We start from the raw sequence: 14124 nt of genomic DNA on the forward strand, positions 1-14124 counted from the left end.
GTCCCACCAAGCTCTATCAGACCAGCAAACCTGGTCCCCTCAAAAAGGGGTTTTAAATGCTGTCTGTCTGGTGCTTCGGCAACAAACCAAAGCTTGGACTAAATTCTTTTTCAGCAAGATTTTAACTCTCTACAGAAATGAGAGACAGGAATAGGTATCTTTGGTGATTGATAATCCCAGACAATTTTGGATTCTCACTGTGTTGCATAACTCCATCTGTCTCCCCAACTAAAACCCATATTGCAGTTGCAGAAGTGCTTAGTAAAAGTGAGCAACCTCACTTTCAAATCCTTTTTCTTTGCCACATTTCCTAGGGGTGGAAGGGTGAAAATTCCATTGGCAGGAAGGAGAAAGAAGGAAAAAAAGAAAAGAGGAAGCCTGAGTAGTTCAGCAACTGTAGAGTCAATTCCCAATAGCCAGAGGGTCTGTCTCCTAAACATTCAGTTGGACCAGCCAGCTCCATTGGGGGACTGCACCTGGGCAGACAGATGCTTAGGGAGGCTTACCGTGATAGAGGACTTTCCTGCTGTGTTACCATGCTTCAGCAAGGATTTGGACAACTTTCTCTGAGAAACAATCTGCAAAGGAAACAAAAGATGGAGATATTTGTCATATGACTGCAGTTCTGTTTTGGTTTTATTTTTTTCCTCTGTAAAATTCAGCATTCACAGCTTTACTAGAAATGATGACACTTATCTCCATTTATCTTCCAAAGTTTATACATGGGCTTCTCCAAAAATATGTTATTCTCTTTTTCCTTTCTTTCTTGCCTCTTACAAAGTGTGATGTGAGAGAGTGAGTGAGTGAGGAATTATAATCAGTCAATTAGATTGTTGGAAAAAATTAAACATGCACATTAAAATAAAGTAGATGAAGTTTCAGAATGATCTCAAATTAGCACTAACCCTCTGTGCAAAGTGGGGAATGGGTGCAGGAAGGGAATGGAACTTGAGGTCTAAATATACACCTTCTATATCTATAACATCTACACTTATATTTTTAATATATTAATTAGTAAACTATAAAGTTAGTCATCAGGAAGCTGATGCTCAGACAAGCCAAGTAGGAGTGATTGGGGTCTTCACCATGATTCAGTGTCAGCGCACAATGTGGAATGACAATTAAAATCATCATCTTGGGAGCTATTCTTAGCAGAACCTGCCCCACCCTTGTCCCTTTTTTTGCTTCGTTTTCTGAATGAAAAGTTTACCAAGACACTGAGACCCTGCTGTGTGTGCCATCCATGATGCCCAAAGGATAAAAGTTTTAAAAGTGAAAGCCATGCTCCTGCCTAGGGAGGACAAATCACTGTTGTACCAGGCAGCTTCTATCTAAGAGGACTCCCAATGGTTCTTGCCCTCTGGTTTTCATGCTCTTGTGTAATCTCCTTCTCTTGAGTGTGGGATGAACCCATGACTTGCTTCTACTGAAGAAACTACGACAAAAGTGATGGAATGCCACTTCTGAGACGAGGTTACAATAAGACTGTGACTTTCACCTTGCTTGCCACCTCTCTCTCTCTCTCCCAGAACCTTCACTCTAAGGGAAGAAAGCTAACATATTCTAAGTAGCCCTAGATAGAGCTCCATGTGGCAAAGAATTGATGTCTGAGCAACAACCAGTAAGGGTGTGAGGCTTGTAAGTAGCCACATGAGTGAGCTTGGAAGCCGATCCTCCCCTCAGTGAGTCTTGAAATCAATAGCACCTTGACAGTTGCCATGTAAGAGATCCTGAACTTGGACTACCTGTGCCCAGATTCCTGACATGCAGAATTACTAAATGTTTGCTTTTTTAAGCTGCCAAATTTTGGTGTAATTTGTTATGCAGCAAGAGATAACTAATACACACATTTTTCACAGAAAGAGAAAAGGAGATCACTGTGAAAGGCAGTGATCCTCTGAAATCCTCATATACTTTTACCTCTGCAAGGAATTTGACTGCTAACCAGAAGGCAACAGTTCAAACCCACCAGCCACTCCTCAGAAGGAAGATGGGGCAAGCTACTTCCATAGTGATACTGCCTTGGAAACCCAAGGAGGGGTCGCTATGAGTCGGGTCTGACTCGATGGCAAATAACAACAACAACAGAGCAATGAAAATACCAGCAGCATGATATTGCCAAATGCAGAAAGACTGCAGAATTTCTCAAGGCCAAGAAGATTAAACAATCCCGATGTTCATTCTGCTACAATTTTAACTAGAAAGAATATTTCTGTAGAAAAGGGTGGTGGGGAGGGGGAAATGGAAACATTTAGATGGATTGACTTGAGTATGGTTTATTGATACCTTCTTGTCATGTGCTGTCTAGTTGATTCCAACTCATACAGACCTCTTAGGTCGCAGAATAGAACTGCTCTATAGTGTTCTCTAGGCTGTAATCTTTATGGAAACAGATTACCAGCTCTTTTCTCCTGTGGAGCTGCTGCATAGGCAGAAATGCCAGTCTTTTAGCTAGCAGCTGAGCACTTAACAATTGTGCCATATGGAGGTTTGATCCTCACAAGAGTTTGAATAGACAGAAAACCTTCACTTTATGGCAGAAGGTTGCATGTGCCCCTTTGTTTCTTCTAGTAATCCCATAAATATGTACTGCTTTCTATCAGAGTTAGGTGAGAGGCAGTGGAGGTATCAGCTCATACTACTGGCCATTCAGCTGATGGACAAAATTATTTTTGAGAATTAAAAAGATGTTGTTTGGTCAACATGATAATTTTCTTTCTTTGTTGATTTATTCCTTCCTGTAACTGAGCATTAGGTGTTGATCCAAAGAATTTCTATTGCCAGTGAAACAAATGTCCATTCAGAGGAAGTTCTGAAGGTGCAAAATTTCCTAAACTTAATATCCAGTGTGGTGGCCAGGTCCTTTCCCATCATTCTATAGCCACCTCATTAGAAAACCTCACATGGCGTTTTGCGGATGAGGATGATTACCCTTTATGTAAAATGAACCTGGTCTGAGTTAGTGATCCTGTTTAGCACTCCCTTTTCTTTAACAAAACAAAACTTTTTTTTTTTTTATTGTGATTTAGGTGAAAAGTTACAGAGCAATTCAGACATATTTTGATTTGTAACATTGATTGCAATACCCACAATGTAACTGCTCTTCCCACTTCCTACCTGAGTTTCTCACTTCTTCCTTTGTGTTTCCCATTTCCATTTGTCCTTTTCAGTCCCTTCCTGCCTTCTGAGCTTCCTCCTTGGGCAAATGCTACCTTTTTGATCTTATTTAATTGGTTGTTCTAAGGATTGCACACCTCCCTGGTGTTATTTTTCATTTTATAGGCCTGTCTGTTGTTTGGCTGAAAGTTAATCCCTGGGGTTGAGTTGAGTTCCAGGCTTGAAGGATGTCTATGGGCCATAGTTCCACCAGTCTCTATAAAACCAGTAAGCCTGATTTTTTTTTTTTCAAATTATTATTTAGAGTTTTGCCCCACATTTTTCTCCCACTTTACCCAGGACCTCCTATTATAATACTTTTCAGAGTAATTGGCAATGATAGCTGGGCACCATCTAGTTTTGGTCTCAGGGGTCATGGACACTGGGGTTCACATGGTCCATTAGTTCTTTGGACTAATTGCTTCCAGGAGCCTTTCATCTTCTTCACTCTACTTTGCACCAGACAGTTAGAAGCCAATAGTTGCACCTTAGATAGGCACTTTCAAGCGTTTAAGACCACAGTTGCTACTCACCAAAGTAAGATGTAGAACATTGACTTGATATCCCCCAATATTATGGTCCTGAGCCCCCAGGCCCAGTGATTCATCTCCTAAAGATGTTTGGTTATGGCCAAGAAATTTTTAACAATTTTGCCCTTGTGTACTCTATTATATTCATGGATATATTTGGAGCACATATAAATATATGTATAGAAATATCCTCTGTCATCTCTCTCTCTCTCTATATATATATATATTTGTTTTTGTAGTCCCATTTACCTTCCCAGTCCTGTTCAGCTTGCACATCTATGTATCCACTCATAGATTATTATTATTGTCATTGCTAGATGGTATATGTTGTAGTACTTATTTTGTTGCCTTTAACTCTCATACTTTCAACTTGTCTTCATTTGCCTTGAACATTTTATGCTGGCCTCCCACTTATTATGAATTGCCTTTCTCATCACCCAAGTTAAGATATGTCTACCCTCTAGAATAACATAGATGAAGAAAGCAAATGGTCATTAAAAAGACAGGAAAGGAAGGAAAAACAAAATAATCGTCAGAAGAGACTCTGAAACTTGCTCTTGAATGGAGAGTAGCTAAAGTGAAAGGTAGAGTTCCTGAAATAAAAGAGCTGAACAGAAGATTTCAAAGAGCTGCTCAAGAAGAAAAAGTAAAGTTCTATAATGGAATGTGCAAAGACCTGGAACTAGAAAACCAAAAGAGAAGAACATGTTTGGCATTTCTCAAGATAAAGGAACTGAGGAAAACATTTAAGCCTCAAGTTCCAATACTGAAGGATTCTATGGGGAAAACATTGAACAATGCAGTAAGCATCAAAAGAAGATGGAAGAAATATACAAAGTCAGTGTACAAAAAAGAATCGGGGTAAATGTTCATCTATTTCAGGAGGTGGCATATGATCAAGAACCAATGGTACTGAAGGAAGAAGTCCAAGCTGTTCTGAAGGAATTGGCAAAAAAACAAGGCTCCAGGAATTGACAGAATACCCATTGAGATGTTTCAACAAACGGATGCAATGCTGGAGGCACTTACTCATCTATGCCAAGAAATTTGGAAGAAAGCTACTTGGCCAACCAACTGGAAGAGATCCACATTTGTACCCATTCCAAAGAAAGGTGATCCAACAGAATGTGAAAATTATTGAACAATATCATTAATATTATATGCAAGTAAATTTTTGCTGAAGATAATTTAAAACCAGTTGCAGCAGTATATCAACGACACTTTCAGAAATGCAAACTGGATTCAGAAGAAGATGTGGAATAGGGGATATCATTGCTGATTTTAGATGGATCTTAGCTAAAAGCAAAGCATACCAGAAAGATGTTTACCTGTGTTTTATTCACTATGCAAAGGCACTAAGCTGTGTGAATCATAACAAATTATGGATGACATTGGAAAGAATAGGAGTTCCAAAACACTTAATTATGCACATGAGGAACCTGTGCATAGAGCAAGAGGCTGTCATTTGAACAGAACAAGGGGATAGTACATGGTTTAAAATCAGGAAGAGTGTGTGTCAGGGTTGTATCCTTTCAACACACTAACTCAATCTGTATGATGAACAAATAATCTGAGAAGCTGGATTATATGAAGAAGAAAGCAGCATCAGGATTGGAGGAAGATTCATTAACAACCTGTGATATGCAGATGACAAAACCTTGCTTGCTGAAAATGAAAAGGCCTGGAAGCATTTACTGATGAAAATCAAAGACTAAAGTCTTCAGTATTGATTACGTCTCAACATAAAGAAAACAAAAATCCTCACAACTGGACCAATGAGCAACATCACACTAAATGGAAAAAAGGTTGAAGTTGTCAGGAATTTCATTTTACTTGGACTCACAATCAACAGCTATGGAGGCAGCAGTCAAGAAATCAGACATTGTATTGCACTAGGCAAATCTGCTGCAAAAGACTTCTTTAAAGTGTTGAGAAGCAAAGATGCTGCTTTGAGGACTAAGAGTGCGCATAACCAAGCCATGTTAATTTCAATCGCCTCATATGCATGTGAAAGCTGGACAATGAGCAATGAAGACCAAAGAATGATGCCTTTGAATTGTGGTGTTGGCAAAGAACACCAAAAATACCATGGAATGCCAGAAGAACTAACAAATCTTTCCTGGAGGAAGTGCAGCTGGAATGCTCTTAGAGGCAAAAATGGCCAAACTTCATATCACCTACTTGGGTCATGTTGTCAGAAGGGACCAGTTCCTGGAAAAAGATATCATGCTTGGTAAAGCAGAGGGTCAGAGAAAAAGGGGAAAACCCTCAATGAGATGGATTGACACAGTGGCTGCAATGACAGGCTCAAATACAGCAAGGATGGTGGGGCTGGCACAGGACCAGACAGTGTTTTGTTCTGTGTACACAGGGTCACGCTATGAATCGGAATTTTATTGATGGCACCTAAAAACAAGCCCGTAGTCAATGATTTACCCTTCCTTTCCTCTCCTACCCTCTGTAAACTTCAAAGAGGGTTTCTTTCTGCAAGTAAGTTTTTCTTGACTTTTTGTGCTGTCATACATTTCTCCTTTTGTGATTGACTAATTTCACTCAGCATAATGTTCTCCAGGCTCACCCATATTATGAGGTGTTTCACAGATTCACTGTTATTCTTTGACATTGCATAGTATTACATTGTGTGTCTGTACCATAGTTTTATCCTTTTATGCATTGATGAGCACTTAGGTTGTTTTTATCTTTTTTCTATTGTGAATAATGCTGCTATGACCATAGGTGTGCATATATCTGTTTGTTTCATGGCTCTTATTTCTCTAGGATAGATATACCTAGCAGTGGGAAGTGTCATACTGTTTTCTACAGTGGCTGCACCATTTTACAGTCCCACAAGCAGTGTATGAGGGTTCCAGTGTAGCATTTATTGTTTGTTTGTTTTCCCGCTCTGCTATTAATGCTTGGCTGGTATGTTATCTCTTTGTTGTTTTGATTCGTATCTCTGTAATGCCTAATCTCTTCTTGTTTGCTGATCTCCTGAATGTCTTATTTGGTGAAGTGTTTATATGTCCTCTGCCCATTTTTTAAATTAGATTGTTTGTCTTTCTGTTGTTGAGGTGATGGACTTTTCTATAAATTCTAGAGATCAGTCCCTTGTCCAAATATGTCATTGCCACATTTATTTTCCCAGTCTGTAGGTTCTCCTTTTACTCTTTTGGTGACATCTTTTGATGCACATAAATGTGTAATTTCTAGGAGGTCATAGTCATCTAGTTTGTCTTCTGCTGTTTGTATATTTTAAATTATGTTTGATAGTGTATCCATGCTATGTATTAGGGCCCCTAAATTTGCCTCTATTTTTACTTTGATGATCTTTATGGTTTAAAGTTTTACATTTAGGAGTTCTTTGATTTGTCATGAGTTAGTTTTTGTAAATGGTGAGAGATACAGATCCTATTTCATTTTTCTGCAAAGGGATATCCAGTTTTGCCAGCCCCATTTGTTAGAGACAGTCTTTAGTTTTAGCCAATTAGATAAAGATCAGCTGTCCACAGGTGGATGGTTTTACTTCTGCATTCTCAATTCTGTTCCATTGTATCTGTCATTCCATTGACCACCATTGTACAGTACCAGGCTGTTTTGACTATTGTGGCTGTATAGTACATTTTGAGGTAGCTCCACTTTTGGAGTAGGCTTGATCTTAAGTTTGAGTTATGAGAAAAATGAAATAGAATTTTCTTTCTGTATTTGATTCAGAAGTGTCTTGGCCATTCATATTTAGAAATAGTGTGTTGCTTAGTTATAGAATTCTAGAAGTTCAAATATGGGAGAAAATTTAAAGATAGCTAGTCTAACTTTTTACTTACTATCACCTAGAGATGGTGGTGGTGATGATGATGATGATCACTATGGATGATGATAGCCATGGAAAATCTTATTTAAGCAGTAACTATGTGGCATATAGGAGCCTAAGGCATTTGACTACTAACCAGAAGGCTGGCAGTTTAAACCCACCAGCCATCCTCGGAAGGAAGGTTGGGCAATCTACTTCCGTAGTGATACTGCCTTGGAAACCCAAGGAGGGGTTGCTATGAGTCAGGTCTGACTCGACAGCACATAACAACAATAACAACATGTGGCATATGGTTTATTAATTCCACAAATATTTAGACCACACTGTTTGCCAGAGTTGGTGTCAGGCACTAAAAATAGAGTGGTAAGCAACATCAGATACAATGTTGTTGTTAGGTGCCGTCTAGTCCTCTCTGATTCATAGCAACCCTATGCACAACAGAATGAAACACTGCCTGGTCCCTCACCAGCTCCACAATCCTTGCTACACTTGAGCCCATCACTGCTGCCACTGTCTCAATCCATCTCATTGAGGGCCTTCCCCTCTTTCATTGACCCTCCACCTTACCAAGCATGACATCCTTTTCCAGGGAATGTTCCCTTCTGATAATATGACCAAAGTAGGTGAGATGAAGTCTGGCCATTCTCGCTTCCAAGGAACATTCTGACTGTATTTTCTCCAGGACTGACCTGTTAGTTCTTTTAGTGGTCCGTGGTATTTTCAGCATTCTTCACTAGCACCACAACTCAAAAGCATCAATTCTTCTTCGAACTTCCTTATTCATTGTCCAGCTCTCCCATGCATATGAGGCAATTGAAAAATACCATGGCTTGTGTCAGGCACACCTTAGTCCTCAAGGAGACATCTTTGCTCCTCAGCACTTGAAAGAGGTCCTTTGCAGCAGACTTGCCCAGTGCTATATGTTGTCTGATGTCTTGACTGATGCTTCCATTGGCATTGATTGTAGAACCAAGGAATGTGAAGTCTTAGACAACTTCAATCTTTTCTCATTTATCATGATGCTACTTATTGGTCCAGTTGTGAGGATTTTTGTTTTCTTTATATTGAGATGTAATCTATACTGCAGACAGTATTCTTCAGTCTTCATCAGTAAGTGCTTCAAATCATCCTCACGTTCAGCAAGCAAAGTTGTGTAGTCAGTGTATCAACAGATTGCTAATGATTCTTCCTCCAATCTTGATACCTCATTCTTCTTCATATAGTCCAGCTTCTCTGATGATCTTCTCAGCAGATAGATTGAATAAGTATGTTGAAAGGATAAACCTGACACACTCCCTTCTTGATTTTAAACCATGCAGTGTCCCATTGTTTGAATGACAGCCTCCTGATCCATGTACAGGTTCCTCATGAATACAATTAAGTGTTCTGAAATTCCCATTCTTCTCAATGTTATCCACAATTTGTTTTGATCCACACAATCAAATGCTTTGGCATAGTCAATAAAACACAAGTAAATATGGGAGAAAATTTAAAGATATCTAGTCTAACTATGTGAACACTTTCTGGTATTCTTTCCTTTCAGCCAAGATCCAATTTGACATCAGCAATGATATCCCTCACTCCATGTCCTCTTCTGAATCCAGCTTTTACCTTCAAAAGTTCTCTGTCAATATTGTGCTGCAACAATTTTTTAATTATCTTCAGTAAGATTTTAGTTGTGTGAGTTAATGATATTGTTCTATAATTTCCACATTCTGTGGGATCACCTTTCTTTGGGATGGGTACAAATATGGATCTCTTCCAGTCAGTTGGCCAGGCAGCTGTCTTCCAAATCTCTTGGTATAACCACGTGAGTGCCTCCAAGGGGGCATCTATTTGTTGAAATATCTCAATGGGTATTCAGTTAACTCCTGGAGCCTTGTTCTGCACCAATTCCTTCAGTGCAGCTTCAACTTCTTGCTTCAATACCATTGGTTCTTGATCATTCGCCACCTCCTGAAATGGGTGAAGATTGATCAGTTCTTTTTGGTACAGTGACTCTGTCTATTCCTTCCATCTTATTTTGATGATTTCTGCATCATTAAATATTTTGCCCATAGAATCTTTCAGTATTGCAACTTGAGGCTTCAATTTTTTCTCAGTTCTTTCAGTTTGAGAAATGCCAAGCATGTTCTTCCCTTTTGGTTTTCTCCAAAGTCTTTGCACATTTCATTGTAGTAATTGGGTTTGTCTGCTTGAGCTGTTCTTTGAAATCTTCTGTTCAGCTCTTTTATCTTGTCACTTCTTCCATTTGCTTTAGCTACTCTCCACTCAAGGGCAAGTTTCAGAGTCTCTTCTGTCATCCATTTTGGTCTTTTCTTCTTTTCTCATTTTTTTAATGACCTCTTGCTCTCTTCATGGATGATGTTCTTGATGTCATCCCACAATTCTTCTGGTTTTCTGTCACTGGTGTTCAATGCATCAAATCTATTCTTTAGATGGTTTCTAAATTCAGGAGGGATATATTCAAGATCATATTTTGGCTCTCATGGACTTGTTTCAATTGTCTTCAACTTCAAGTTGAACTTGCATATGAGCAGTTGATGGTCTGTTCCACAATTAGCTCTGGCCTTGTTTTACCTGAAAATATTTTTTTTCCATTGCCTCTTGCCACAGATGTAGTCAATCTGATTCTTGTGTGTTCCACCTGGTGAAGTCCATATGCATAGCTGCCATTTGTGTTGTTGAACAAGGTATTTGCAATGAATAAGTCATTGGTCTTGCAAAACCCTATCATGCCATCTCTAGCATTATTTCTGTCACCAAGGTCAAATTTTCCAACTACCAGTGATTCTTCTCTGTTTCCAACTTTTGCATTCTAATCACTGGTGATAGTTAACACATCTTGATTGCACGTTCAGTCAATTTCAGACTGCAGAAGTTGATAAAAAAATCTTCAATTTCCTCATCTCTGGCTTTGGTAGTTGGTGCATAAATTTGAATAATAGTCATATTAACTGGTCTTCCTTGTAGGCATATGGATATTATCCTATCATTGACAGCACTGTACTTCGGGACAGATCTTGAAACATCCTTTGTGATAATGAATGCCACTCCATTCCTCTTCAAATTGTCATTCTTGGCATAGTAAATCTCCTGGTTGTCTGATTTAAAATGGCCAAAACTGGTCCATTTCAACTCACTAATGCCTAGGATATCAATCTTTATGCTTTCCATTTCATTTTTGACAACTTGCAATTTTCCTAGATTCATACTTCATACATTCCATGTTCTGATTATTAATGGATGTTTGCATCTGTTTTTCCTCAATTTGAGTCATGGCATATCAGCAAATGGAGGTCCTGAAAGCTATACTTTATCTATATGAGTAAGGTTGGTTCTACTCTGATGATGCAGCTCCTTCCCAGTAGTATTTTGAGAGCTTCCGACTTAAGTGGATCATCCTCCTGCACTGTATCGGACAGTGTTTCCATGCTATTTATAAAGTTGCACAGTAATGGAACAGATGGTGTTTCTCTGCTATTCATAAGGTTTTCCTTGGCCAATTCTTTGAGAAGTGGATGGCCTCTTCTGTCTTCCTAGTCTGTCTCAGTCTGCAAGGCGCATTGAAACCTGTGCACCATGTGCAATGTCACTGGCATTTGAAACTCTGGTGGCACAGCCTCAAGCCTCACAGCAACAAGCCACCACAGTATGACAAACTGACAGGCAAGTTTGTCTCCCTTAGCTGTTCAAAACCTCTCCACCCTCCCCTTACTTGGATCCCTGCCCCTTTCCTGCCACTTGGGGGTGGGGCCTGAGTCCCTCCCCTTACCTGGATCCCTGCCTGCTGCTCCTCACTCTGTCCTGGTCCCCCGGCTCTCCTCTCTTTTCTCCCTACTGTCCCGCCATTGGGGGTGAGGCCTGGGTTCTTCCTCTTACCTAAACCCTTGCCTGCTGTTCCTCACTCTGTCCTGGTTCCCATGGCTTTCCCTGGCATGTGTTTGAAGCACTGGATCTCATGTCACATACAATATCTGACCTCAAAATGCTTGCATATTAGTGGGGAAGATAGGAATTAACCAAATAGTCACATGAACAAATACAACCTATTACAAGCAAGAGATGCACTAGCCATTATGGGGACAATGAATGGATGGGCAGCAGGGCAGATGAGAGGAGATGAGTTAAGTTAAGAGTTAAGAGTATTTCAGGCAAGAGATGAATGTGGTAATGGAGTTGGAGAGAAGAGGCCACAGTCATGAAATGATTAAGTGTAAAATCATTGTTGTTTTGAATATGGAGAGAGAAAAAAAAGGAGAGGTCATAAATGCATCACCAGATTGGATGATTATGCCATTCAGTGAGATAAGAAACATGTGAATAGAACAGTAAGTTTGGGAGTAAGAATTATGTGTTCAGGTTTGGGGAAGAAAATAGATTGGAGGAAGCTAAAGAAGAAGAGGGAAATAAATGAAGCCAGCCTGTGAAGCAAGCTCTCTCAATAAGTTTGGCTATAATTTGAAAGAAAGAATAGTATCTAGAAAGGAATGAGAAATTAAGTAAGATTTTGGTTTTAATGGGCATTTTGTATATATTATTGAGTCCCTGGGTGAAACAAATGGTTAAGCATTTGGCTGCTAACCAAAAGGTTGGAGGCTTACGTCCACCCAGAGGTGCCCCAGAAGAAAGACCTGGAAATCTACTTCTGAAAAATCAGCCACTGAAAACCCTAGGGAGCAGCAGAGTTATACTCTGATACATTTGGGGTCACCATGAATTGGAGTTGACTCAGTGGCAACTGGTTTGGGTGGTACAAATGGTAACATGCTCAGCTGTTAACCAAAAGGTTGGAGGTTCAAGTCCATAGAGAAGTGCCTGGGAAAAAAGATCTGGTGATGAAAAATTAGCCTTAGAAAACTCTATTGACCACAGTTCTACTCTGACACATATGGGGTTGTCATGAATCAATAGAATCAACTGTTTTAATAAAAAATATTTGATAGCTAATTTTATGGCCCTACAATTTTATATTATTAGTTCTCTTTTTAATAGTTGAGGAAACTTGGGCACAGAGAGTTTAAGTAACTTTCCCAATGCCATAGAACAAGAGGTAAATGTTTCAGGGATTTTAATACAAATTTCACTCCAGAAATTGATATCTAGCTACATTATGACTGGTAAATATACTCATTAAACAGATTAGAAAATTTGCACAGCTAGATTTGCATTGCATGTCTTTGAAGCACTGGATCTCATGTCGGTGTGCTTGATCCTCAATATGTAATATGGAGAATGTAACAAAATCATCAAGCTAAGCCTCATCTATGGAGTAGTAATCTGAAGTCACTGACCTTGGTTAAGCACAGAATGGCATGTGATTAAGAACATAGGTTCTTTATTTTTAGTTGAAGATTCATAAAGTAGCAGAAATACAATTTCAGATGACAAAGGAATTAGCATTCCTTTCAACCATTAATTCTGAAACCAGTCTCCTCGCCTTTTCCACCCTACTTATTAAGAAGATTCCAGTGGTTCTTGTCTTGTAGACAAAATCATTGTTCTTTCCTCTCCACATTCACACATTGTCACTTGCTCTAGAAAAGTTCCATTTCTAAGAATAGTGTAGACATTGTCTTAAACTTGAGAGGAATCAAAACACAACAAGAAAAAAACAAGAGAAACAGCTAAAGAACATTAGGAAGACTACAGTTTTTCTCCAGGGGTGTTTTAGCAAGATGGGACGGGGGGCAGAAGACATATGAATAAACAACAAATGAGTGTCACCTAAAGTACAGGCAATATATATCCTCTTTTTCCAAAATAAAGCTGGTCTTAGAAATTACTTCTCCTCATTTTTGTTCTTCTTCAGCCATATTTGTTACCTACCCCCATGGCTCCAGGTGATCCAAATAATCCTTTCATGAACTGTATTATTAACCCACTCACTGGCTTGGTGTATACGCAGGTGTGAGTCTTTGCAGGTGACTATATTTAAAGGCTGTCTTCCAAGATCTGCATTATCTTTCTTCAAGTAAGACCAAAGAAAACTTAATCCACAATGATCTGATGACCACAATACTCTCTTCTCACTCTTAAATTATCTCGAAATACCAGCATTTCCTTTTATAGGGTGTAAAGAGAATGCTACTATTTACTTTCTTCTGCCTTTTGGAATAAGTAGGAAGATAAGCAATTTCTCAGGAAATATCCCTCAAGAAATGGACATTTGGGTATACAAGTGGCTAATCAAGCAGGCCTCCATCTCAGCTCCAAAGACTTTCATTGTGATAATGATCAACAAGCAATGAGTACCGATTGACATTGCCATTATTAGGAATGCTGGGCCAAAATAGTAGGGATGCCTAGCTCTAGTAGTGATCTATAGAGAAAAACCCATTTGTTGCAAAGCCACTTATCATGTGTGCTTTCTTGCGGCTGTAGCAACAACAGGATCAAAAAGGCCTTAGGTCTTGGCAGAGGATGAGAAAAGTTAGAGTGACAAGGACTCCTCTTGACCCTAGCTGACAGTTTGAGGCTGACAAATAGCAAGCTCTGCCTGCCACGGGGTTAAAGGGGATGCACTTGTCAGAAGTCCTCTATCTAATTTGATTCTTTCACTCTATAGTGGGTTCACAGCTGCAAACCTTAGCAATCAATAAAAGAGTGAAGTGCCGTGTGCGGGGTGGG

General features: G+C 39.4%; 1 protein-coding gene across 1 annotated transcript in view; it reads right to left on the reverse strand.

Annotated features, from left to right (window-relative positions):
- Positions 1 to 14124, reverse strand: part of CPNE4 (copine 4) — a 630026-nt gene that overhangs the window by 270431 nt on the left and 345471 nt on the right. The window contains exon 3 of the mRNA XM_007936892.2: positions 507 to 578. Coding sequence (XP_007935083.2) covers positions 507 to 578 — 72 coding nt within the window. The remainder of the gene's footprint in view (positions 1 to 506; positions 579 to 14124) is intronic.

Source organism: Orycteropus afer, unplaced genomic scaffold (genome assembly GCF_000298275.1).
Source record: "Orycteropus afer afer isolate SDZICR_OR568_19922 unplaced genomic scaffold, OryAfe1.0 scaffold00003, whole genome shotgun sequence".
In the NCBI taxonomy this organism is placed as follows: Eukaryota; Metazoa; Chordata; class Mammalia; order Tubulidentata; family Orycteropodidae; genus Orycteropus; species Orycteropus afer.